Here is a 26,238-nt window from a genome sequence, read left to right on the forward strand (position 1 = left end):
CAACCTTGCGCTTGCCAGGCAGGCGCTTTTGCCACTGAGCTAAATCCCCAGCCCCTCTCACACTTAAGGATTAAGGGTGTGAGTGCTACACTCGCCCTGGAGTGGGCAGCCTGCATACAATGTAAGGGACAGAAAGAGGCTTGTCCCCACTCCCTTGTTGCTTTTGCTGTTTCCCACCACCATGAACTGTTGCCCCTCTGCCATGTGCCATTCTGCCTTGGAACCAGCCAATTATGGACTGTGAGCTACAAACCATGAGCTAAATAAACCTCTTCCCTTAACTGTGGGCGTCAAGTATTTTATCTCAGCAGTGAGCAAAGTAACTAAGACATCCTGCTTCTCTGGTTTGCACAGCCTAACTAGTTACTTCCTGTTAACATTTTCAGGCCCTGGGCAGTGGGCATGAAAGGAAACGAAATAGAAGGAAGAGCAGAAATGGAAAGGGAAGACCAAAATAGGTTCGCTTCCTGGTCTTTCCTCCACCGATGCCCAGGAGCTAGGGAAAGGTGCCTGAGTAGGGGTCCTGGGCGACCTCCCTTGGCCATGCAGATGACAATCTTCCAGAGAAGGCCTGCCTCTAAACACAGACTCACTGTGGAGACCACAGGCTGGACACAGAAGCCTAAGTTTTCTCAGTTCTGTGATGACAGAGAAAAGTCCTTACTGGGAAATTTACTGGAGAAACTTTCATGAATGATCAAATGAGATTAATAGAAAGAAAGCACGAAAATAAATACTAGTGGCAAAATGTTATATTCCCAGGACTCGCAGCAGTGACATATGTATCCATCAATGACAGGAAAGTTAACTGGGTACATATCAGGGAGACAGGAAATGAGGAGCTGTCAAGAATAAAGTGCTGTGAACTCAATACTTGTAATGATTAAGTGGCTAGAGACCATTTTTCATGCTCGTGTGTGGAATTTGTTTCAGGAGTCTTTAAGTTTTTGCTGAGAGTAATTACAAGGGTCTGGTATCCTTGGAAGGAGAAAACAGAAGCATCTTTACAACTAGGCCAATAGGATGCAAATTAGTAAGAAGAGTCTTATCCAATAAAATGGTTACTTGATTCCTGTGATCCTGCCTTGGAAACATTCTCTAACTTCCTTATTACTCATAGGAAAAGAAGGCAGAAGTACGAATAATTGCTTTTCCTACGCCCCTACAAGGGTGAAAAGACACAAAGGACTCACTGGGAGTCGGACTTTACCTGCAGACAGGTGTTGCACTTGTAAATAAACAGACATCAATGTCTAAAGAAATTATTCAGGTAGGGTGAGTCGCTAAATTGGCAATATCATCAAGTTAACCTTGTCTCCCATCATGTTTACTGTGAAGACTATATATACCTCTCCTTCAGTAAAACAGACAAAAATTCAATCACGGCAAACAGAACACCTACACAAGAGCTCTAACTTGAATAAACTATGTCATTAATTAATAAAAACCCATAATTAATAGTTGCCCCATTAGCAAAACCCATAAGTAAAATTACACGTAGCAAAGTGAGCATCAATTACACGGCTCGAGTGACAGATCGCTCAGGGAGCTGTGGAGTCCATGGGAAAGCTGATCAGAGGTCCTGACAGGCGTTCTAGGCACATGCCATTTATAATTCCAAGCCAGGTGCCAGCCTCATTTTCAAATATTGTTTCTCAGAGATAATTACTTATAGCTCTAAAAATGAAAACAACGTGTTGGAAAAATCTCATAGCTCTGCCCATCAAACTGCTTTATATTTTATATTTTAGCAACTTGGTACTCAATGTGTAAAACTGCCATTCAGGGAGCTCATGGACCATCCGAGCTAAGGGATCCCACTAAAGGGCACCATTTTATACTTTCTTTAGAACAGATGTGACTTACGGAGCAATGCAAAGAAAAGTATTCACATTACACCAAGGACGGGGGCGGGGCAAAGGGGCCCCTGTGGCCAGGGGGAGCCTGCGGCTGTTTTCAGTGCTCTGGCTACAGGGAAGGGTAGACCTAGTTCTCCGCTGCTTTGAGCCGTTGCTGCTTAAGATGAAGTAGGGGTGTTTGCAAATGCAGCACGCGTCTTCGAAATGTCTGCAGTTTGATCTTTTTAAATAATCCATGCCAAAGTTGCATTTTTTCTCATATTAATTTTTTTAATACAAACAATGTTTACAGTAGTTATCATCAAGGATAGGGCATGCACCAGAAAGTGGGCCGTGTCTTGCCTCAAAGCTCCATACAGCCCTGGCTTCCCAGTGGACAAGAGGGTAACCAACGGTGGAGAGGGCCTCCTCCACCATGGCCCTCAGCAACCTTCCAGACAGGGATGCTAGGAGAGCCATGGCTGCGGGATAAACCAGACAAGAAAGCCAACGTCCAGACCACCACCCTCAGAAGCATCAATGCCTATTCTAAAAGTAGAGATGTTGAGACAGTGTGCGTGCGTGTGTCACAGTCTTGGTTTTTCACATACTGGAATGTTGAAAGTCAATTTCAAAAAGCTTTGGGACCCACTCTTGCCCACTGAAGAGTGGATGGACAAGTTATGATACCTGCTAGGGTCGAAAGGACAGAGGAGGCCTTTCTGCACAAAGAACGCTGCTTTTTGCCCTTTCGCTCAGCTGGCCTGAATTCTTTCCTGATTCTTTTACAAAGCCTGTAAAATAAAAATTCTTTCTTCTAAAAGAGGTGTCATTTTTTTCTAGTTCCTTCCTTCATATTTTCCTGATTTGCTGCCTTTTGTACACCTGCTTGTCTTAGGATGAAGAAGGGAATTCTGACTTGCTTTCCATTCAGATTCATTATACTGGATCATGCCCATAAATACTGACAAAGAGTGCCCACAAACACTACTCGTTTTACATAAAAATACTCATTTCCGAGATAGACTCATCCAGACTCAACCAAAAAGTGAACCACAGGGCAGCGCAACCCTTTGCCTATGAATTGTGCATGAGATTCACGGGGACTTTTAGACATGAGCCTGTCAGGATTCATCTTGAAGCCTTACGTTTTAAACTGTGGTAACAATTTTCCTAAAGTAAATAAGGGGGTGGAAATCAAAACATCACCAGTGGTGACTGTCAGTAGCAGTGGATGGTAAGCAATTGGCAGTTGATAAACTGACAGGCACGCCAGTCACTTGTGCAAAGGGGAGGAAGGACAGACACAGACCTGTTCCTCGGTGTTGGTCAGTATTTAAAAGTTACTCAGGCCTTTCCCATTTGTATTAACACCAAGGACATATCAACAATTTTACGACAAAATAGAAAGAAGACATTTCCTTACAGAGAAGGTAAGAACACTTTACAATTCAGTCTTCAGCTATTTTTTAAACTACATGCATATTGTGTCTTTTACTAAGCTTAGCTTGCTCTAAGCTCAAACTCCACTGCCAGCATCCTTTTTTGTTTGTTTGTTTGTTTCTGGTACTGGGAATCGAACTCACGACCTTGTGCTTGCCAGGCAGGCGCTGTGCTGCTGAGCTAAATCCCCAGCCCCCTGCCAGCATCCTTTTCAGACATGCACAACACACCCGATTAATATCAAAAAGAAAAGATAGGTTTCTCAACACACAAATTTCAATTTTTGCTTTTCAGGCCAGAAGACGGTACAACAAGCAAATAAAAGATAGTTAAGCATATTGTTTGGTTTTCCTTTATCACATTGCTGATAGGGAGAAAGAAACACAGAAGCATATTGAAAATGAAATTGTGTGTCTATACTGAATATCTTTCACATACTGTTCTTAGGTGTATGTAATAAAAATGAAAAACAGTACTCTTTCAGTGCAATCTATGGCTTTTAAAATACATTATTTCTAAAATCAAATACTTGACATTTGACTCAGTATTTTATTCCAAAAAATGACAGGCGAAAAGGAATGGAATCCCCCACTGCACTCCTGGGTCCCCTCACCAATTCCTTGTAACTATACTATTTTATAGATGAAACTGCCACAGCAAAATGACAAATATAACACATAAAAGAACAAAAAAAGGGTAATAAATCAACAGTGACACTGTGGCCCATTAAAATGCAGTCAGCTGGTATTGCAGAAAGAATGAAATTTCCCCCTCACTTTACATTCTTTCTAGCTGAAAAACAAATTTCAGAATCCTCAAGCAACTCTCGTGAGGTGTTGAAATTCCAACCATATTCTTACTCACATCATGTCCTTACCTCTAGGGCCAAGAAACATAGCTATGCCCGTCACTGTCTACCACAAAATGCTCATGACAGTGCACAGGAACTGATGACTGTCCACGTTTATACAGTGCTGCACCTAACCAGAGCCAAGACAGCTAGGTAGTTGCAAAATGGTAGCTTTAATCCAGCCACTACTTCCAATCCATTCATTACCTACAAAGACTAAGGGTTTGGCCAAGGAATCATAAAAAGGAGGCATTTTCTTCCTTCATTTTTTTTTTTTTTGTGGTCTTTTTGAGACAGGGTCTCATTATGCAGTTCAGGCTGGCCTTGAGCTCACTTTGTAGCCCAGGCTGGTCTGGAACTTGCAGCGATCCTCCTGTGTTAGCCTCCCAAGTGCTGGGATTACAGGCATGCGCCACCACGTCTGGTTTCCTTCAGTTTTGACCCAGAATTCTTTCAAAAGGATAAATCAAAGCTTCTGACACTGGAAATGACTCCAATATTGCAAACATTATGTTTTATAGTACAACTGAATTTATGTTAACTGATTTATTTACCCCTTTGTGATTATTACTAGTAGTTCAAGAGTAAATTTGTTGAGGTGAATTTATTGAACTGTTTACACTGGTCTTAACAAAAGCCACAAATTCTTGAGATCAGAAGCACCCACTACACTTTTTAATGTAGAACTGATTATACTCCAAGCTCTCCAAAGGAACGAGAAACTCAATGACATAAAGGATGGGTGGGTAGGTGGGTGGGTGGGTGGATGGATGGATGGAAGGATGGATGGAAGGATGGATAGATGGATGGATGCTTCCCTAGAAAAGCAGTGGGAAGTACTCAGGGGACAGCTCCTCACAGCCAAGTATTTCAGGGACTCAAAGTACAACTTGGACTTGGGTCAGAGTTCAGCGGTATGCATTCATAAAGCTACAGAGGGAAGCTGGCAGGGATGGCCGCAGAACTCTTGGTCCAGGGCCACGATGTGTATCTTGACTACAGCTGGATGCTCCTCTGTGGCAGAGATGTTATTTCAAAAAGTGGCTTAGAGATTAGTTCATGGATTCTGTGGAATTTTCTCTCCTATGAGTGACTTCATTCCATCAGAAAATAACTGCTAATCTTTGAGTGCCTTTCATGTGCCACACGCTGAGTGACAGGCAGTAGAAAGTGCAAAGCTACATAAAATACGGGCCCTGCAGCAGCAGAGAAAATATTTTTATGTATGTGTACACTTATGCTATAGTGAATGCAACTGACAATCTCATCTGACACACCTTCCTGGGTATAAAGACTAAATTCTTGAAAGGGCAGAATCCAACAGTCTGCAGCTAAGCCAGGTGTGATTTCACCTCAGTGTTAATAAACTCAGACCACGGTGCTGAGTGTGGTCATCCTTAATCTGCTGGGATTCACATGCATAGGCCAAGAAAGAGCTCCCAGCCAACATGAGGCAGATTATTTTGGGCAGGGGCTGAATGGAACCATTCCATGTCAGAGGGATTCCAACAGTTCCTCTGATGTGCTTTGTCCTGTCCCTTAACTTCTTGTCATTTGCTCTTCCAAGCTGGCTGCAGACGATCTGCGAGCCAAGCCCAGGGCTCTCTGTAGTGATTTTCTGGAATCCAGCTCTTCTACTCACTCACAATCACTTGGTGCTTTTGGTCTACACTGTTGGGTGCTCTTCCATTTCTTAGGGCTCTACTTTTGCCTTCTGTCTTGTCCACCTCTCCTCCGCTATCTTCAGTGTGGCGGGAGTGTATGGGGTAAACCTGACCCTCTCTGCTGCTCACCAGAATCCTCAACTGCTTCCCCCGTGGCTGGGATTGAGACCAACACCTTCACGGAAACCCTGGTCACAGCTGGCCTCTGCTGCCTGGGGACTTGACTGCTCACCCCCGGCATCCTTCCTGGACTCTGACTTCCAGCCACAAGTTTTCATTTCTTTAGATCTGGCTACGCTGCTTCTCACCACAGGCCTTCTGTATCCCCTGATGTTGCCACTGCCAAGGTAAAGTCCGGGGGAACATTCCGCCACCCCCGGGGAAAACCGGTCTTCCAGCTATTTAGTGTTGCTAAGATGTGATCTGAGTGGCATCTTCACCTTACAAACACAGAGCCCTGGGCCCACAAGACCAACATCCATGTGCACACTGACACTGCTGTTTTCTGGCTCACAACTGGCCCCCTGGCCAGGCCCCGTGGGTCGGGGTGGAGGACTGTTCAGACAGGGTTAGCGGGTGGTAATGAGGCTGATTCAGTGCTGAGTAAGGGGTGGGCTCATTTCTAAAAAGCCATTCAGCCTTTCGCATGGCTTTTGCCCAAGCAGAAATAGCTAAAATAAACTGATTTTTAAAAAAATTACTGGGTTGCAAAACCATTGGTTTATTTTATTACCAATGGAAAAGTCTACTGATATATATATCATATATAAAAATATACCTATATATCATAAAGCAGAGATATATTGTACATTCGAGTAAACTAAAATCAGACAAAAGTAGGGAAAATAAACCAAATTTGAAAGAGCCCGGCCCCCAATCAACTGACGAACAGCAGTGATGAAAGGTGTGAGGAAACCTGGTAGCCCCGTGAGCGAGCGCGGCTGTCGCTGTTCCTCATTCAGAACCCGGGGCCAGGCGCCTGTGAGCCGCCGGGACAAGACAGCTACGTGCGCACACTCTGGGCCGGAAATGGGCACCCAGACGGCCGGGACTGGAACCGAGGCTGCATGACACCGTCCTTGGGACCCTGCAGGGAGTCTGTCTGCAGGAACAACATGGCACTGGCTCCTGCCGGTCCAGCATGAGCACCCCAACCTGAGATGCTCTGAGGCTGGAAACTTTCTGAGCATCACCGTGCCACACCGGGAAAATTGCGCACCGTGAGACTTTGCTTCTTGCATGAAATTATTAAAAGCATTGTACAAAAGTGCCTTCAGGGAAGGTGTGTAAAATGTATAGGAGAGATAAATGAGTTTTGCATTTAGACTTGGTTCCTGCCCGCAGGATGTCTCATTACGTGCAAAGAAACACCCCCAAATCTGAAAAAAATCAGAAATCAGAAATACAGCTTCTCCCGAGCATTTCAGATAAGGGACATGAAAACTGCGGACGAGGCTTGGGGACAGCACATACACAGAGTGGCTTGGTGTTCCGGAGAACCAGGAAGGTTGGCATGGGTGGGACAGACTGACAGGGACAGGGGAGAAGAAAGGCCACAGCCAGCACGTGGGGCATCTTACACTGGGATGGGACATGCGGAATCTGTTCTAACCAGAGAAGAAGGTGATGTGCTTCAGGAGGAGGAGCGATGTGACCAGGTTGTAATTCCGAAACACTCGGCCCACCTGCTCTGTGGTGGATGAATTAACGGGCAGACACAAGCATGGCCAGAGATGGCTAAGATGCGAGGCACGGCTCAGGCTTGCGGGGGGTGGCCAGGCAAGTCTCTCACTAGCAAGACCTAGCAAGACTGGCTTTACGGGCCACTCCAAATTTGGAAGAGAAACTTTCCAGTACCATCTAAATAAATGGAGACATTTGCCACATTTTTCATCAGAACAGTCTCATACCATCTCAGTGGCATTTTTGAAGAACTTTACTGTGCAGCGTGGAGCAGGACATCTTCTGGATCAGAACACAGTAATGAAGACCCCTGCCCTGGCGGAGCGTGTAGCCTAGCAAGGGGAGACGGACAGTAGCAGACAGGAGGGGTGAGTACAGAAGGTGCTAAGTGCTCCCAAAAGAGAAGACAGCAGCAGGGCGAGGGCACCAAGTGCCGGGCAGGTGGGGAGAGGGTGGTGGCAGGTGAGGCGTTAGGATGGAACAGCAGCCGAGCTGCCTGCCCTGAGAAGCTCGTACCTTAGTCACTCTTCTCATCTCTGGGACACAACGCCAACACCCAAAACTTAGAGGTCAGGTTTACTTTGGCTCCTGGTTTTTAGAGGTTTCAGTGCATAGCTGACAGGCTCCACAGCAAAAAGGGTGTTGTGGAAAACGCGAGGGTAGAGGAAGCTGCTCATCCCCCGGCAGTCAGGAAGCAGAGAGGAAGGAGGAGCCAGACAGGGAGAGTCCCCGTTCCAGGTCACCCCAAGTGACTTACCTCTTCCAACCAGGCCTCACCTCCTAACGGCACCTACCGCTCTGAACTCAGTGCCTAATCCAAGGGTGAGCGCAGTGTCCCATGATGCAGCTGCCTTCCCAGAGTCCTACCTCTGAACACATGAGCCTTTGGGGATGGTCTAGACCTAATCTATAGCAGATGAGATCGACCTGAGCCTTCATGTAGAAGGTGAGGGAACTGGACATTCAGGCAAGGGATTCTGAGCAAGGGAAAGCCAGAGCCAAAGCTCAGAGTACACTGGGGGCACGGCTGATGCTATGGCTTCTGTAAGAGTCCCCTACATCCACATGCTGAAGTCTTGGTCTCCAGCCCATGGTGGTATTGGAAGATGGTGGAACCTTTAGCAGGTGAGGCCTGGTAGGAACAATTAGGTACTGTGGTGCCACAGGCCTAAAGCCACTGGGCCAAGTCACTATGAACCAACCCTTCCAAAACTGTGAACCAAAATAAACCTTTCCTTCTTATAAATTTATTATCTCGGGTATTCTGTTACAGTACCTAAAACCTAGCAGAAAGGGTGTGTTCAACCAACCATGGGGTGGGGTGGTTTGAAGTTTGAGTGCTACAGATTGAAGCAGAGGAAAAGAAGATCCGCAGAGCTCAGAAAGGAAGAGGGTGCCACCCACGTAAGGACCAACATGAAGATACTGGAAGGTAAGTGGTGGCTAATTTTGACAAAGAATAAGAAAGGAGTTCTAATTTTACCAAATAACTATTGTTAAGAAGCCTCTGTGATTAAAGATGATGACAAATGTATGGGAAGACACCAAGGACCGTAACAGAATCTAATCTGGGAATTCCAGGTGTACATGAAAACTTCATATATAGCAATGTGGCACTGTGATTCTATGGGTAAATAACGGTTTATTTAATAAAGTGTGCTGGCCGACTGTTATGTGTCTGGAGAAAGACGCACCAGCCCCACAACAATACCTTATATTATATTAACAGTAATTTCTAGACAATCCAAAAGCTAAATATACAGAACACTGTGAAAACATTGTAAGAAAATTCATGACTGAGAGATGGGAAGATCTCAAGCAAAACAAAATCCTTAGAGGAATAAAAAAAATGAAACTATAGTATGTAAAAATAGAATCTCTGCTAAAGGACACAACAAAGTCAAGGCAACAGTGATGCGAGGAAGAGACGACGAACAGATCTCTGTGACCCAGTGGGTGCAGACACAGGCAATGTGAGGAAGTACTCATGCGCCAAGGGCAGGAAAGGGCACCACGAGGACAGAAGGGAGGGAGGCCAGGCCAGGCCACCCCAGGCATCTGCACATATCCTGGGTCCTTGGTGGGGGTGGGAGGTAGCAGTCTGCCCCACAAATGGGACGTGTGGTGATGAGCAAGAAGCACCCAAGGTGGGGTGGGGTCCAAACAGGGACCTGCCATTTCTCTAGCCACACCTAGAAGGGTGGAAGGTGGCAGAGGCAGGCAGGTGATGGGATGTGTCGGGGCTGGGGAGCCCAGTGCCACCAAGACCCAAGGGAGATAGCTCGGGGAGCTTAGGGTGTCAGGCTGGCAGGAATCAGGTGATGTCTGAAGGCCTGGGGGAGACCCAACGATGACAAAGGTCCCACCACGAGAGGCCCTGACTTGATGGAATGTAGACTTCCGGGACCATGGAGGGAATCTTGTCTCTGCCTGCTTCTGCTTCCCATTGGTAAGATGCAGTAGCTGTAGCGATATTTTTCCCTTGTGAGGCTCAGGCATGGGGGCCTCAGGGATACAGCTTAGTGTCAGGACCCATAAGGGTTTCTGCAAATGCCATGACTTCCTGTTTCCCTCAGTGGGGACCTGCTTTGGTGGCTTCCATGTCTTCATTTATCCATCCATCCATCCATCCATCCATCCATCCATCCATCCATCCACACACACCCACCCATCCACCCATCCACCCATCCACCCATCCACCCATCCACCTATCCATCCATCCATCCAGTTGAAAAGATCTCTGTCTTTATGAGCCACACTGAGGCATAAAAAGTGCTCCTTGGTTTATTCCGCGAGAGCTCTACCTCTTCCCTGACAGAGTCCTCCCCCTGACCAAGGTCTGTGCTTCCTTCACCACTAGGCCTCAACTGAGGCCTGCAGAGATCTGAACAAGCACTAATTCAGTTCCCCCGCACCTCTGACCCTTTCCTGGGATGACCCACTCTCCTTAAAATGCCAGCTGTAGAAAATTCAGGCTGCTGAGAGAACTTCCTTTGCTTCTGCCGGCACCTCAGGACAGGGTTTCTGTCTCCTGCCTCTGAAGGAGGGGAGGAGCCTGACTTCTATGAGTCTCAGGTGAGGAACCCAAATATGTTTCTCAGGGACCAGCAGAAGCCTTCAGGCTTTTGGTAAGGTTTCCCTTCTCTAGCTCTCCTGAGCCCCAAGTCAGCCCTCTTCCTAGCCCCTCTTCTCTCTTCCAGGGGCCCACTTTCCTCCTTCCACATCTAATCACAGCTCAGCTCTCTAACCTACAGTCAGCAGTTACTGAATAAAACCTATTTTCATTGCTTTAAGTCTCAGTAGTGCTGGCTCTGTGTAAGCCTTGGCTACATGCATGTTTTCCTCAATCTTTGACGATGTGGGAACAACTGTTGGCTAGTTTTCCTTCTTCTTTCTTAAAAGAAGTAATTTTATATCTAACAAAAATTCTAACATGCTCTGATGTATGTGACTTGTACATGAATCACAGAAGTCACTTTGTTCATCATATTGGGCATATATGTTAAACACATGGAAGATAAAAAATTTGTTTAGCGAAATGATTTCCGCAGTATCTCAGAGTTGGTAGGGTTATCAAATTGTGAATGGAAATATCTTAATATAAGTAGCCTACACATTTATATATAAATTAATTTAAAAATTCCTAAAGGGGAATTTCTAACATGTTCAACTTTCTGTTTTCTTCCTAAAGCAGTCTCAATTTATGAACAATGAGATCTCAAGACAAAGGGTGCAAACTACAGACTGGATACATTTCTGGTTTCTAGAGCTTTCTTTGTATGCTGTTTTTAGAGTAGGAGTTTTGAGGTGGATAAGATACTTGTTCCAGTCAGACATTGTATTCCTTTTTATTATCTTCTAAATCTAGTGCTTTGGAAAAGTGTTTTTAAAACTGTAGGTGACAACTCAGTAGATGGAAATGAAATCAGTTTAGTAGGCAGGAACAAGAAGGTTTTTTTTCAAATTGGAACGGAATAAGAGAACAGAATATAAGACATGGGGGTGCACCGCACAGTGAGCAGTGCTGGGAGGATGGCTTCTACAGCTTCTGTTCAGGCAGAGCTGCTGCCTGTGTGTTTGTGTGTGTGTGTTGGGTGTGATGAGCTTCATCTTACTGTTGATGAGGACAAGCAGTTTAAGGAACACTCCCAGGCGGAGCTCCTCAGAACTCCTGGAGCTGGGCCACTGTCCTAATGAAGTCCATCGAGGAGCACCTGCATGGGGGCAGGCCCAGTCCTGCAGCGGGGTCGACACCAGAGAGCTTATTTTCCTGGGTGACAGACGACTGGGGAGGCCCCAGCCATGGCCAGGCATAGCCACCCTGCCCACCCTGGCACAGGCGGGGCCAGCACACGACGGCTGGGGCCTCATGATGTTTCCCACAGGAGCTGGGCCTGGAGTGGGATTTGGAGGAGCAGCTGGACCTGGGGTGGGGTTTGGAGGAGCAGGTATCGGTCTGGAGCCAGAGGAACAGGAGAGCTAAGGCACTTCGAATGCGCTCTGCTGTACCCCCACTGGCCTCCTCCAGGGGCAGGATTTACCTAGTGAACAAAATGGCACCAGGTCCCAGTGTGTAAGTGCAGAGTGGGCTCAGCCACCATCCTAAGTTGTGAAATACCTTGGTATTTCCCCCTCAGTTACAAAACTGCTGTCTTCTAGCTGTGCTCAAGGACGAGCAGGACACTCAGGTTTCATTCACAGCAGTCCTTGTGCCTAGAGTTCTGAGGAGCTCCGCCTGGGAGTGTTCCTTAAACTCCTCATCCAGTGTGAGGGTGCCTGAGGCCAAGATGCCTGTGCCTCCAGTCAGGAAAGACTCTGGACAAGAATGGTTGGTCAGCAGGTGGTACAGAGCGGGGCTCGACATCCGTCAGAAGTGACTGACTCAGTGAGCTAAATCAAGACACGGTCCTCCTGCTATCAAACTGGATGGCTGGTGCAGATAGGAAATGCGGAAGAAGTATCACTGTGTTGTGAATGTAATTCAGCTATGAGGACCTAGCATTAAAACCGGAAGCACATATGGAAGAAAGAACAGGGGTAGTTTTTACTGGATTCTAAGGCTTGCTTGGCCCCTCCATCACTTTAATACCTAATAAAATGGAGTAAATGATGCACACGCTGCAGCCCTTAGGACTGAGGCTGCTGCATGCCGCTGCTGCGTGTGCGTCCTTCACAATTCCCACACCAACTAACATGTGCTAGGTCCAAAAGCCTTGGGAACACTTTCTGAGGTAGCTTCTTAATCACACAAGCTTTAGAGGGAGTGATATCAGAAGCGTCACTTATTTCATGCCTAGTAAATACCATGCTTCATTTGATGAAAGCAGATCATAAGACTAGGCCCAAGAGAGGCCTAGTCAGCTATATTTCTCCTAACTAAGGCTTTAGGATGGCATTTTTAATGATCTGAGGGCCAGACTGGCATCAGCTCAGACATAGTGGGGGAATGGGGTATGTCAGCTGATGGGTTCCACGAGACCCTTGAGATGGACATGTGACCTTATGCCCAGAGCCGGGGCCCAGGCCTTAGTGTGGGGCTGCAGAGAGCAGCACTTCTACTAGAGAGGCACTGTCCCTCGAGTGCTCTCACTGCTGGAGGAAGACATCGGAAGTCAGGACAAGGAAGAGGCTGTAACAAGTAAACTTCAGTCAGTTAAAGAAATATATGCTTTAAGGAAATCTGAAAGCAAAGCAGGCAGAAATACCAGTAAAGGTACAGCTTCAAGGCCCTACAGGAGATAACTGAAAATATGCATAGGATTCTAAAGGAAAGGGAAGTAGAATCATTCTATATTTCTTTACCTCATCAAACCCATCTATAATTTTCCCAAGTCTCGATTGCTCTATTTTCCAAAATAGTAAGTTCAAGGAGCAACCTAAACATTTGTGCTTTCTTATTAGAGTTAACTTTTGCTATTTTCTTCACCGTTTGAGAGTATTCCCTATTTTCATACAGGGTGGAATTACATGGAAGGCAGCTTCGTGTTTCCTATATTACTTGAGTCACACCTATGCTCGTTGCCATAGGACTATAGGACTGCAGATCCTTCCAAAACCAGACCCCAAGTCCTCTCTGTGTAATCCTGATGGGAAGCTTGACCAGGACTTGCTTTTGTGGCAGGGTAAAGTCTTCTGGAGCTCACTAGCCACTCACCTAGGATCTGGAGTGGTTTACTGGACTCTTCCCACCTGGATTATTAGAGATGCCTGTGCATTTTTAGAAGTAGGTAGAGTGGACAAGCTCCTCTCTTGGTACAAACTCAGTTCAGCTCAATATGCTAAGTCCTTCAACCTTTCTGAACATTCCTCAGTTACTCAGTTCCTTGACTTGCAGATGCGCTGCTTGTCTATACGGGATTTGCTCGGAAACGTTCTACGAGGAAAGCAGTCAGCTCTGCAACAGCTGTATGTACACAAAAAGCCATCTAAACAGCAACATCCTGAGTATCTCTGGGGTGGCCTCATTTAATAATCCCGGCAGATATGACTGCATACTGCTGATGGACATGCAAACTAGACCTGTGAGTTAAACAGGAAGTCTTTCTCATTCTCAAATCTCAATGCCTTTTTTGATTAACCAGGAAAACGACAAATTTGTACATCCTTCTGAGTTTGCTTGAAACCCTGTTGGTTGACGTCATTGCTATTGTCAGACCAGCAAATTTCATTTCTGTATCACATTAGGCTAGAAAGGAACAAACCAACAGACCAAACACACAATGAAAACATGCAGTGGAGTCGTATCGAATGCATGGGTATCAATGTGCACACAGAAGAGGCCAAGCATAGTGGTTGAATACGAGCACAGATCTGTACCCGGGGTCAGAGACATTGTAAACAGGCCTTAAGCAAAGGAGGCAATGTAGAGGGCAAACGAAGCTGAGGAAGATGAGCGGGGAATGGGCAAGATGACTCGTCTATACTTGAATGTCTGACCTGTTAGTTGGCCGTCGCCTGCAGCAGGGGCGATGCGAATGTAAGGTGTTGTAAGCTGAGTCAGGATTATCGCAGCTAAGGCAAAGGAGGATTTCCAGGTCAGCATGCATGAGGGAGAAAAAAGCCAGACTGAAGCTAGGCTAGCAAGAAGAACCCATCAGCATATCAAATTGTCTCAACTCTGCCCCGACAATGACAAAAAGAAAAAAAGAAAGAAAGAAAGAAAGAAAGGAAAAAGAAAACATAGCAAGGCATTGAATTTTCCAAACTCTTTTCTCTTAAACAAGTGCTACTCAGGCAGGAGGATTTCTACCTCTGAAACCATTGCAAGCTTTGGCTGAGACCTTGGGTAGATCAACAGAAGGAAAAAAGTAAAACAAAGCCAAAAACGTAAGCCCTAAGTTCAGCAGCAGACTTCAAACTGCTTCTAGCTGGAATTGAACGTGGTGATGGGAGGTTCACAGCCAATTGTGAGAACCCAAACTTTGGGCTTTGAAAATATATTAGGTTATTTAAAGTGATGTCACTTAGGTCACAATATTTTCTCTTCTTGCTCAAATTACCTTCGTGAGGAACATTATCATCTTCCACGAAAATTTTTTAATTAGAGTGATTTCTCTAATAACTAGATTTCATGCAGACTTCCACTTAAAGGCCTTAGATTTTCACATGATGAGAATTAAAAAATGGATCTCAAAATGCCAGTTGAAAGCAAAACTGAAGCTACGCATTGCCTTGGCTGTCACTGTCGTGGTTAACTTGTGACCAAAGGAAGGGGCAAAGTGCTCGAAAAGGGCCACCAGGGCATCTTGCTTTGTTTGCAGTAAGCGGTTCACATTCATGACACACAGATATTGAAAAAAAAAATAGAAAACTGAAATGTCAGTTCTAACATGATACAGCTGGAAAATGATGCAAAAAAATTACTGAAAAATTAAGGACAGGCTTACATGAAAGATAACTAATTTACATGGAACAGCCTGGGTACTATTCGAAACGTGGCAGCAAGTAAGGAAAATAGATCATCTACCATCTGCAGACAATTAAACCCAAAACTGCTGCAGCATAATATTTTGAAATATCCCTCTGCTCCACTCAAACAGTGTTGCTCCTTAGAATGAGACAACTGCAGCAAATGAGTTTAAAATGGGAAAAGAGAAAAGAAGAAAGGAAAAAAAATATCTATAGCCACACAAGATAGCTAAGATAATTGCACTACTAATTTCTACTAGTTTACTGAAAAGAACAGTTAATGCTTTTATTGCTTGATCAACTGTACATGCCTGTATCTGGTAACCTGAGCAAGTACTTTGAAGATAGCAAAATGCAGTATAATAACCATTGTTAATTTCATAACATCTTGTTTTGAAATTCTGTTCATTTTTATTATTGTTTAATTCTCTTTAAAATTAAAAAAAGAAAAAAAACAGTAAGCAGTCTTTCGCCTGTTATTAACCAAAGCATCCCAGTTTTGCAAAGTGAGGTAAACGCCAGAGAACAGAGTTGCCAGTACAGCTCCATGATGATTTTGCAGACAGGAGATACTCTGCAGTTTGGGATATAATAAGTTGAACATGGTAAAATGTTGTTTCTAAGACTTGTGACAAAGTTGGTACTAATTCTAAGGTCCATACATGTAACACGTTTGGTTGCTCATAGAATACTGTAGTTCAGCTAATATGCTTATGTCATTTCTATTACTTACAGGAAAACTGGACTTACTTTACTTTTGAGAAAAACACCTTCTTATTAAAACATTAGAGCACTTATCTACTATCCAAGAAGGTAAGAGATATGAACAAAAGTTACATGAAAACAGGTCTCGTGGGCAGCAGGCATTTACAAATGAAAAAGGACTCAAGCTACAATCTGAGCCTAAGCCTCACATGTGAAAGGTCCTTACATCAGAAAAGACCTTTATACAATGATCTGTGTTCTAACCTGTGAGGTGTTCACTTGTAGCTATTGTTTTTAGTGCAAGGATGGTACTTGCTTATGTTAGAAAGTACTTTACAATGGGGAAGGTAGAGCTCAGTAGTTGTGACAAAAACCACATGGTGCTCCAAGCCTAAAACACCGTTTGTTTGTATTCATTTTATTTATTTGCAGTGCTGGGGATTGAGCTCAGGCACTGGTATGCTAGATAAGAGCTCAACCACTGAGCTGCATTCCCAACTCAAAATAATTATTATCTGGTCCTTGACACAAAAAGTTTGCTGACTCCTGCCTTAAAATATCAGGAACAAAGCACTGTAAAAGAGAACTCTATGACATTGGGCAGAATAGAGTCAGATTCCCATGCTGTACTTTACAGACAGCATGTGGTGGCCCTGATCTGGGGTCTTGGGGAGAGAGGTGAGCAGGGAAGGGAAGAGCTCCCAGCCTGGGTTCTGTGCTGGGCCTCTTCCGTTGCAAGTCTGGATCTCCTAGCACCCATGGGTCTGCATTTACCAACAGTGTTTTACCAGCCCTGCGTCCTGTGAGAGATGGGAGTGGGCTGTATAAATTTGGGAAACACAGGCTCTTAGGTTTCTTATTTTGGGGACCCTTTTGGGGGGCCTTTGTATACTCCTGATGTACATTATGAAGGTTACGAATTACCAAGAATAAGACAATATTTTCCCTACAAAATGCTGAAGACTGTATGTATATATTCCTGTTTCTAAATCCATAGCCTGAACAATAACAGCTTGGCATATATGAGTGATCTCACAATGCAATTTGTTTTCTCCTGGATTCAATATGTGCAATTAAAAGGAATCTTAATTAGGTTTACATCTCAGCAGACATTCTTTTTGGTTCTTTTATCAAAGCATTTTCATTCTGTAACATTATGGCCTAGAAAGGATGGTATTTCCTTGAACAAAAGAGTGAAAAGAAAAACAAGCTGGAGAAACTTCTCCAAGAGCCTAGTGATTAAAAAAAGAAACATTCAAATTTCTGAATATAGTTAGAAATTATATCAGGACAATAGAAATCCTTCAAAGTTTCCTCAAGGTCTTCCAGCAAAGCATATTCACGTTCAGTGCAAATCTGAGTTCAACAAAATACTAACATTACAAACAGCAAAGCACTTTTCATAGAAAATCCCCTTTATAAACATAACAGTGGAATAGTTCTTTTCTTCTTGTTTAAGGTTTAAATTCTGACTTCTCTGATAGTTTTGGGGAGAATTAAACTAGTGTTTGCACGTAGATACTTCTAGCTATACTGCTGTGGGCCAAATTGTAGCAAGGAAAGGAACAAATAAACAGCTACAATCCTCTATATACGAAAATCAACAAACATGAAAGTCCCAAAACTTAGGAACTCAAGAGCTTCAAAAGATGAAATATCTATGCATTTGTACTTGGAAGGCATTCCAATAATTTTAAAAAACAAATGAGTAACAGGAAATCTCCCCATGGTTATACTGTTAGGAAGAGACATGAATGACATATTAAAGAAAATATTACCTTATGAGAGATTAATGTATGTGTATAAACTGAATTTATGTGTATAAACTATCAATTAGAATGGATATAGCTCATTTGATACGAGATCTAATTTGCTAACAAGACATACTTTGATTTTTAAGTTTGTCCTGACAGTTTCGAATTGGTCATCCATAAAGTCTTTCAAAACTGGCAGAAGTTTCTAACCTTGACAGTTACTGTAATGAACATAAAAGTTAAAGAAAACACACTAATTACTAACATACAGCCGGACCAAATGGTCACGAAAAGAACCCATATATAAAAATGATGGATATGATTGAAAAAAATTAAAAATTTTGAGAACTTAAAAATTACTAAAAGCTCTCCTACTCCCTGTATGCTATAGATAAAAGGAAGCCTTTGAGTTGAGAAGGGGACGTCCAAACATCACACGTACCCTATAGCATGACATCCTTGTTTTCTCACTCAAGAGAGAGCATTCTGTGAGCAGTTCATCTATACTCGTCAATGAGACTACAGTCACACGTGCAGCTATGGAGAAATCACTTAGAGGGAGAAATTAGAGGATACATAAAAATATAGGCAATCCTGCAAACATGAAGATATGTAATAACATACCTTAGGTTTTTTTCCTGTGTATAATTTTTATGAGGTTTCATATTTGAGATGATGAGTGTCAAAATGTATCTTTGGAATATGTTTAAGATAATCACAACATTAAATGTATAAATAGTACAAACTAGATTTTTAAGAGACATATCCACACTTGAAATTACAAACTACTCTTTGTGGAAACACATCCACCTCCATACTCCCCTAAGAGATACTTGTCAATAGTTGTTTCACGAGAATGCTGAAATCTCTGTAAACTCAGAAGGCTGCTCAGGAAAGCGGTTTAGTCCCTGAGAACTTGATTAAGCCACTATGCTGTCAGAAATAGGTGGCAAAGCACACTCAGGATGTTTGAATGCCTACATTTCCAGCTTCTTTATTACACAGTACTAACAGAGTTGTTAAATATACCTATTTCGCAGTACTAAACAAGTAGTCGAGATGGGATGGCTTCCTGTGCTGAAAAAAGAATTTTTAGGATACCGAAGGGAAGCGTTTCTCATTATAAGGGCAGTGGAACATTCTGCCATGCTGTGAGGGGAGTGGCTGGATCTGTCCACGCAGACCATCACAAAATCACACAACAGCGCCACTCTGCCTGGGGGGCCAGGCTCCCCCCTGGTTTCTCACTATACTATGATTTTATGAAACAGAAACGACAGTGTTAGGCAATGAATATTAAAATGTGTTTTCCTCTTTCCCCGGAAGGGGTTATTTGGATAGAGTTTGCTGCTGTGTAAACGGTTGCAAATGACTCAGAGAAGATGAGTGGGGAGTATCTAGTCACTTGGGTCATCCGACTGCCTAATCAGCCTTTGGTGGATTGAAAAACAAATTACGATATTGATGAAATCTAGCTGATGGGAGAAAATGGCCCAAATCGCTATCTAATTCAATCTGTTGTGAAAACAGCAAACTTGTCAGGTTCCCATACTTACTGATGAGTTATTTCTACAATAATTTAACTATGTAAATAGCATGATGACAGATCTTTCATTGTCTGTACAGTGAGCTGGGCAGTGACTCAGCTCCAATACAGGGAGTTCAGATGCTCATGCCACACAGCCCACCGGGCTAGAGTTCCTTCAGGGTGAGAAGCCACCAGACACGGGCGGGAAACCCCGGGGAGCAGTGCCAGTGCTGCGGGTCGAGTCTGGGCCCCCAGATTACTAGCTGAGGGAGCTGCGAGGCCAGTGCTCTCCAACAACACACACGTCCTCCTGTGAAAAATGAGAGTAGCGGTATCTGTCTCCTTTTTCACAGTTAGAGTGGAGACGTAAATGTGAACGCATGAAATAAAGTGATTTTCAAACTTTCAGCTGTGATGTTAAACATAAGGCATTATAAATTAGGCACCTTGGGACTAGATTCACTTTTTCAGACTGTAAGGGTCAGAGGGACGTTATAAGGCAGTACTTCCAGAGCCCTGTTCTGGATCAGAGCCACAAGCGAGAACCAGGATGGAACCCAGTTCCAGGACTCTCTGGTACTGTAACCACTAGCAGCTGCTAGCATATGGCCGTTGAGGAAACACCTTGACAGCTACCATTTCACTTACTGTTAATTTATTGCCCCAATAGAGGCTCTTTATCAGGTCCAACAAGATATAGAGAGTGTCTTAAAAGCTGCATAAATAGATACTCAGGAAAAGAACTATAACCCCACGTGGACAAACAGAAATGAAGTGTTTGCCTCACCCATGCCTACCCCATATTATGCAACCAAGAAATATTTGCTAAGCTACCACTAAGTTTAAAAGTCACGCATCTTCATGAAATAATGCAATGAGGATTCTGAAAATGTTCGTGTAGAACCTTGGCAGTTCAAATTGTTGCCTGAAAGGTAAACAACCGTGAAGATAGTTCTCGCCCATAGAACTCATCCAGGGTGACCTTCCCATCCCTTCTCAATTAAATCACACAAAGCCACGCATGTTTGGTGGCCTGCGTGACGTATTTAACTGCCAGTTCATTTATAATGCCTCATTTTAAGACAGCATTCGGAGTTTCTCAAAGCACTGTCTCCTACACTTCTGTGTGTGACGGGTGAGGCAGTGCTGTGAGGTTAATGGGACAGTGTTGCTCACACATGAGCATACTCAGCAGCACCTTCTTTAGGGGTGCTGCGTGGGAGAGCAAGGTGTGTCACCCACCCACTTGCACAGCTCTTCCTCGGTGGTGTGCATCCAGGCAGGAGGAACAAGTTCCCTAAGGAGTGATCTGGAGCCAAGCATCGTGAGCGGGGGAGCCACACAGACCTGACCCTCTAGTGCCGTCCTGACCAGATCGCTGCTGCAGAGTGTGTGTGTGTGGTGGGGGGCGGGGGGTGAGGCCCAGCAGTGCATACCCAGAGCCCCAGCTACGCGTGAGGCTGAGCTGGGAGGATCTCTTGGGCTCAGGAGTTTGGGGCCAGCCTTGGCAACAGAACGTGATCTTATCTCAAAAAAATAAATTAAAAAGGATGGCAGTAATATTTTAACTACCCCTTTTATATGAAGATTCACTACATATCCTTTTATCAGGTATGGAACACTATGATCTAAAACACGTATAAAGGCATCTTGTAAAAATTAACATTAAAAAAATTTAAAGTCCATGGGGAAACTGCTTTGAACATAGCAAGAAGTGTCGACAGGAAAGAGTCAAGACTAACTGCCATGATGTCCTGACACTTAGATATATGTACATTCATGCATATATACATATATATATATATGTAATACACAGGTATAAACATTCACTTTTCAATGGAATTACATTTCAAGCCATTTTAAAACAGTCTAAAGTAAGTTTTAAAAGACATAATCAGGAAATCAACCCATAGTTTCAACCTACCTTTTGTGGCTACGCGAACACAGTCGATTTTGGTTTCCTGTAAGAAATAAAAAGGGGAGGAGTTACGACTCACGTTTTATTAAAAACAACAGAGAAATCTGCAGTTAACTGGATAGGGAAGATCTCACTGTTCCAAGTGAGGCTTTATCACCACTGATTACTCTGGAGCCATGCTCAGACACATTTCCCGGTGCCCTTCACAGAGCTCTGGGTAACCCTGAACCGATAAGGAACGAAGAGCTGGACGCCTGTGTCCCTGCCTGGTGGAGCCGGGTTCCTGCTCCAGACACACGTATGACCCCAGACTTGCCCTCCTCTCCCTGGCAAAAGTCAGGTGGACACCTAGGACTGCGCTAGGAAGGAGCCAGGGTGGAACTCGGAAACGCTTCCTTCCCCCTGAGGTGGTTTGGAGTTCCTATCAGAGTTCCGCGTTGGTGTGAACAGGAAAGGGGGAACATTTCAGAAACGACTCCGTGAGAATTTTACTTTGTTTCCATCTGATCTTTCTAAAGTTGTTTTCTCTTAGAAAAGAAAAAAATACCTAATTTAGTTGCAGCTATAGGAGGCATAAACTCTTTGGAGCTAAAGAAATGGCACAGAATATGCTTAAAAGACAGATGTTGTGGATCTCACAAAATTTTAAATGAGCTGAATATATGTGTCATAGCTGTGCTGTTTTCCCGTAGAATTAGTAAGCTAAGCAGAATGACTAGCCAACTTTTGGTAATAAGAAAATCTGAAAATAAAAGCCATCATGCTGATATATTTTTCCAACTCCTCTAAAACACGATGAATATTCTCATTTCTTGCCGTAAGTTTCTCTACATGAAAATAATTTCACAAGGAGAAGAAACCCATTTGCCTGAGTAAAAGCACACAAAGGCCTGACTTCATCCATTTACTACTATCTTATTTAAGCTACACTTGCCTTAATAACTCAAAATACCTGCAGTCAGCGGTCATCTATAAAACGTACCCCATTGGCTCTACTAGCAGCTTGGAAGTAAATTCTGTAGCTTTTATGGGGGAGCAGGGGGGTGTTCCAGTATCCATTGTAGGTCTTGTTATCACCGATAGTGAAAGGCTGGGCAGCCTGGATGCTGTCGGCCGGAAACTCGGCGGCAAAATAGTACTGAGAGTTCAGCAGAGATGCATTCTGGAAGTGGATTGGTATCGGGTAGCACTTTAAGATCTCTGTTGTCTTTTTAGTTCTTCGAGGACGTTCTTCCTCAACGACTATTTGGTAGACACTGGAAAAAAGAGAGAGGATCATCAATGGTATGTTTGGATAACAGAGCTGATCTGCTACAGCACGTGTGAGATAGAGAACACGCTGGACAGCATCACAGGCACAGGTAGGTGCATATGGGATGCGCCGAGGTGCATGGCAGATTGCCACTTGATCCTGGCTCCCGGCAAGAGGCGGTGCTTACACTCTCCCGCAGCATCTTTGGCCAAGTAGCACTGTTTTTTGAGAGGAACAAAATTCACCATACTCAAAAAAAGTGTGTGACAAATGTTTATAAACTGGACACTAAAACGATGCTCTTTACTCATACAACTGAAGACGATCTTGCAGAGAATTAATTGCACATTTGTGACAAAAGGCAATGTGTTGTTCAATAAAGAGAAGGGAGACAAGCTCTTCTTCCCTAATCCCAGGCACTTTCTGTTGGGGGAGCAGTCATGCAAGGTCCTCAATGCGGTGGGGCGGATTTCTTCCTGCAGAACAGGTTATATTTAAAGACTTTCTCCAAAGCCAGCTCAGAGGGACATACAGGAGGTCAAGCAGACTTTGACTCTTCTCCTGTCCTCCCTGACATCTTATAAGCCCAGTCAGATGTTGTGATTTTGAAACATATCTATCTGCAAGGCCCTTGATGCTTCTCCCATCAAAGTGCTGGGTTGGCTATGTGTAATGACACATATGCCACCAGCAGCATGGCAGAAGGGACACCGCAGGTAATGCCGGGAGCCCATCACCAAAGATGTGGTCCCACGATCTTGAACCTGGTATGCACTCAAGGGCACAGGCCGGCGCTCTGCCCACAGCGTGGAGGACCACGTGTGTGAGCCACCGCAGAACGTCACACGGCTGAGCCTTCCCCTGCCTGCGGTCCCTACACACCTGAAGCAGAAGCTGCCTGCCAGCGCTCTGCTGGCCTGTGACATCCATTGGCCATTTTATACTGCTAAATTTTGGAGTGGCCTGACCAACGATGAGGACAGTAAGTAGCCCCATCCACAGATTCACTTCCTGTGCTGCTACCCTCCATCAACTGCCATGTGAAACAGTAACATTCATTTTGATTTTTACAAGCTAGACACCGCATTCATATCACTTTTATGACACTGTACTGTTATTGCTGTGCTAGCCGCATGAGCTACTGCTGACCGTCTCTTACGGTGCCTGACTTATAAACGAAGCTTTGCCGCAGGGTCATGTGTGCTGGAAGAAGCAGGGTCCACGCAGGCTTCTGCACTGTTCGCGGCTTCAGGCATCCTGGGGGTCTTGGGAAGGGCAGGGGCTGGGGCGGTGCTCTTTACTGGGACACACAAGGGCAGGAGCACAGGTCAAGGTCCAAGTAAAAGGCTGTATGCCACTTGACTCAGTCCAGCTGCAGAGGACAGGAGGGCAGGACCTTAACCCTGGACTCCATTAAAAAGGACACCGGCAGGGGTGAGACCAAGCTCTTGAAATCACTTTCTTGACACTTAGAATGGAGTGGGCTATGAGGCACAGTTTTAAAGGCAAAATATAATCCAGAAGCCATTTCGATTTTCTTCGGAGGGAGACGACGTATTGTACGTGTAAGGACAAAACTCACCGAAATTCACCAATGTGCTTTGCTGTACTAAACTTGATCTCAGGTTTATTTTGTATTCATTTCCCGAATCCTTAAAAGCTAAAGAGGAGGAAATTATCAGGGAGCGCGTTTTGTGGTAAGACAGCTGGTCAGCACTTACGTCTACCCAGGATAACTCTCAATTCAGTGATGAAATTGGAGGGAACTAACCGTGTCTGTCCCCTCGGCCCTGTCCTGTTCCCTTCTCTGCAGCTTTTCAGAGTGTGTGATGCGTGTGTTCACCATTTATTAGCTCAAACAATGGCTCTTTTGTTTCACAGTGGTAGAGATTAAACCTGGGCCTCACACATTCCAGGCAAGCACTCTACAACTGGGCCACATCCCCAACACTTTCACTCGTGCTTGAGACAGGGTCTTACTAAGTTACCCAGGCTGGCCTCAAACTTGTGATCCTCCTGCTTCAGCCTCCCAAGTTGCTGGGATTACATGTACATGCCACATGCTTGACTCAGCAAATGCTGAGCCCCTCTATGTGCCAAGCTCTGCTCTACTTTAACTCAAACAATATATTGTTCCCTAAAAGCTAACCCCTAATGAAACAGAATTTTGTGTCTTGTAACTTAAATACCATCCAGATGAAAAAATAATTTTGGCCCAAGCAGCAATTTAATGAGGATTGAGTGAAAATGTGAGAATTAAACGATCATTTAATGGGCCTCCCTTGCAGTCAGCTAGCATTAGTTGCATTATACACCCGACTCCAGACATATTACTTTTTAAATGGCTACCATCTACTCATCTTCAGATATATTAAAGACAGAACTACGTTGACTGGAGCCATTTCCAACCGCAAATGTCTTTTCATCCTTGCTCCACAAGACAAATTAGATTTGCAAGCATCCAGACCTCAAATCTATTTGCTCTTTAATAATTTAAGCACTCAAAGGTCAAGCAGCTCTTTTCTATTCCCCTTTATCAAAGTCCAAGTGCTAATGAAAAATAGCTAAATCCTCTTCCTGCCCACGGGCCATCCACTGCCGTTGCCCCAGTGGAAATCAACGTGTTATTAGTGCCTAGGCTATGATACCGGGCAGAAGCGTATGGTTTTCATCTACGCACATGACGTCATACCACTAATGAATTTCATACAACCATTCCATCCACAATCATAACCTCCAAACTAGCTTTGAAAAGCTCACTGAATGGTTTTTCCAAAAAGATTAAAGAAAGCAAATGCCCAAGGATAGGAAGCCCATCAGAAGGGTCTAGCCTAGCGAGCTGAATTCAAATTCTATTATCCTTCTAATGTATTAGTCAGGCTCCTTTGTTTATTAAAATTGCACCATGCCTAGCCCTGTTCTATCACTGTTCTGGAATATAAAGCAACATAAAAATCTTCCTATGGCATTTGCAATATTAAAGTGCAACTCAGAGCTGAGATGAATCTGCCAAAAGTGTGACATCACTATATCAGAACTTTCTGACAGAATGAAATTTAATTTAAAGTTTAATTTATGCTAGGCTTCTCTACAACAAAATTCTAAGGCCTTTACAAGGAGAATAAGAAATCTACATTTATATAGAATAGCACATGAAGTATAACCTAGAAAGGAACATCCGAATATCTTTCATGTCCTTTTTTAAACTTGAAAGTTCAAATGTGATTAAATGTTTTCAGTTTCTCCCCAACTCTGAGGTCTCTGGGAAGAAGCCCGCAGATGTGAAACTGACTTAAATTTTTTTTGTCCTAATTCATTTCAAGATGAAACCCTTCATCATTAAGTTCATTTTTCTTACCCATTTATTTTATTTCTTATCAGAATAAAATAGTAGAAGGTTGCACAACTGGCGAACAGGATGAGGCCTAAGGAAGACAGCAGAGGAAGAGATGTAATCATCCTTTCATCATGGCTTTGCCAACTGATCCTCTAAAATGGGCATTTCTGATCACTTTAGGGGCTTACAAGAGAGTTCCTTTTACGGCTCCTATTAGTGACTTTTGCCTTGATTTGAAATTCTTGGAACAATTTATATTTCTATATAAGAGATCAGTACTGATATCTTTCTGATGAGTAATTTAGGCAGGGGTTGAGAAAAAAATGAAAATATTGCATGCAAACGACACACCGGCCCA

General features: G+C 44.0%; 1 protein-coding gene across 1 annotated transcript in view; it reads right to left on the minus strand.

Moving 5' to 3' along the window:
• Window positions 1-26,238, minus strand: part of Ptprm (protein tyrosine phosphatase, receptor type, M) — a gene marked incomplete at its 5' end in the record, with an annotated part of 513,011 nt that overhangs the window by 225,355 nt on the left and 261,418 nt on the right. The window contains 2 exon segments of the mRNA XM_005372618.2: window positions 21,298-21,334; window positions 22,274-22,547. Of these exon segments, the coding sequence (XP_005372675.2) occupies window positions 21,298-21,334; window positions 22,274-22,547 (311 nt within the window).

This window comes from Chinchilla lanigera, unplaced genomic scaffold (assembly GCF_000276665.1).
Source record: "Chinchilla lanigera isolate Chin_1 unplaced genomic scaffold, ChiLan1.0 scaffold00001, whole genome shotgun sequence".
In the NCBI taxonomy this organism is placed as follows: Eukaryota; Metazoa; Chordata; class Mammalia; order Rodentia; family Chinchillidae; genus Chinchilla; species Chinchilla lanigera.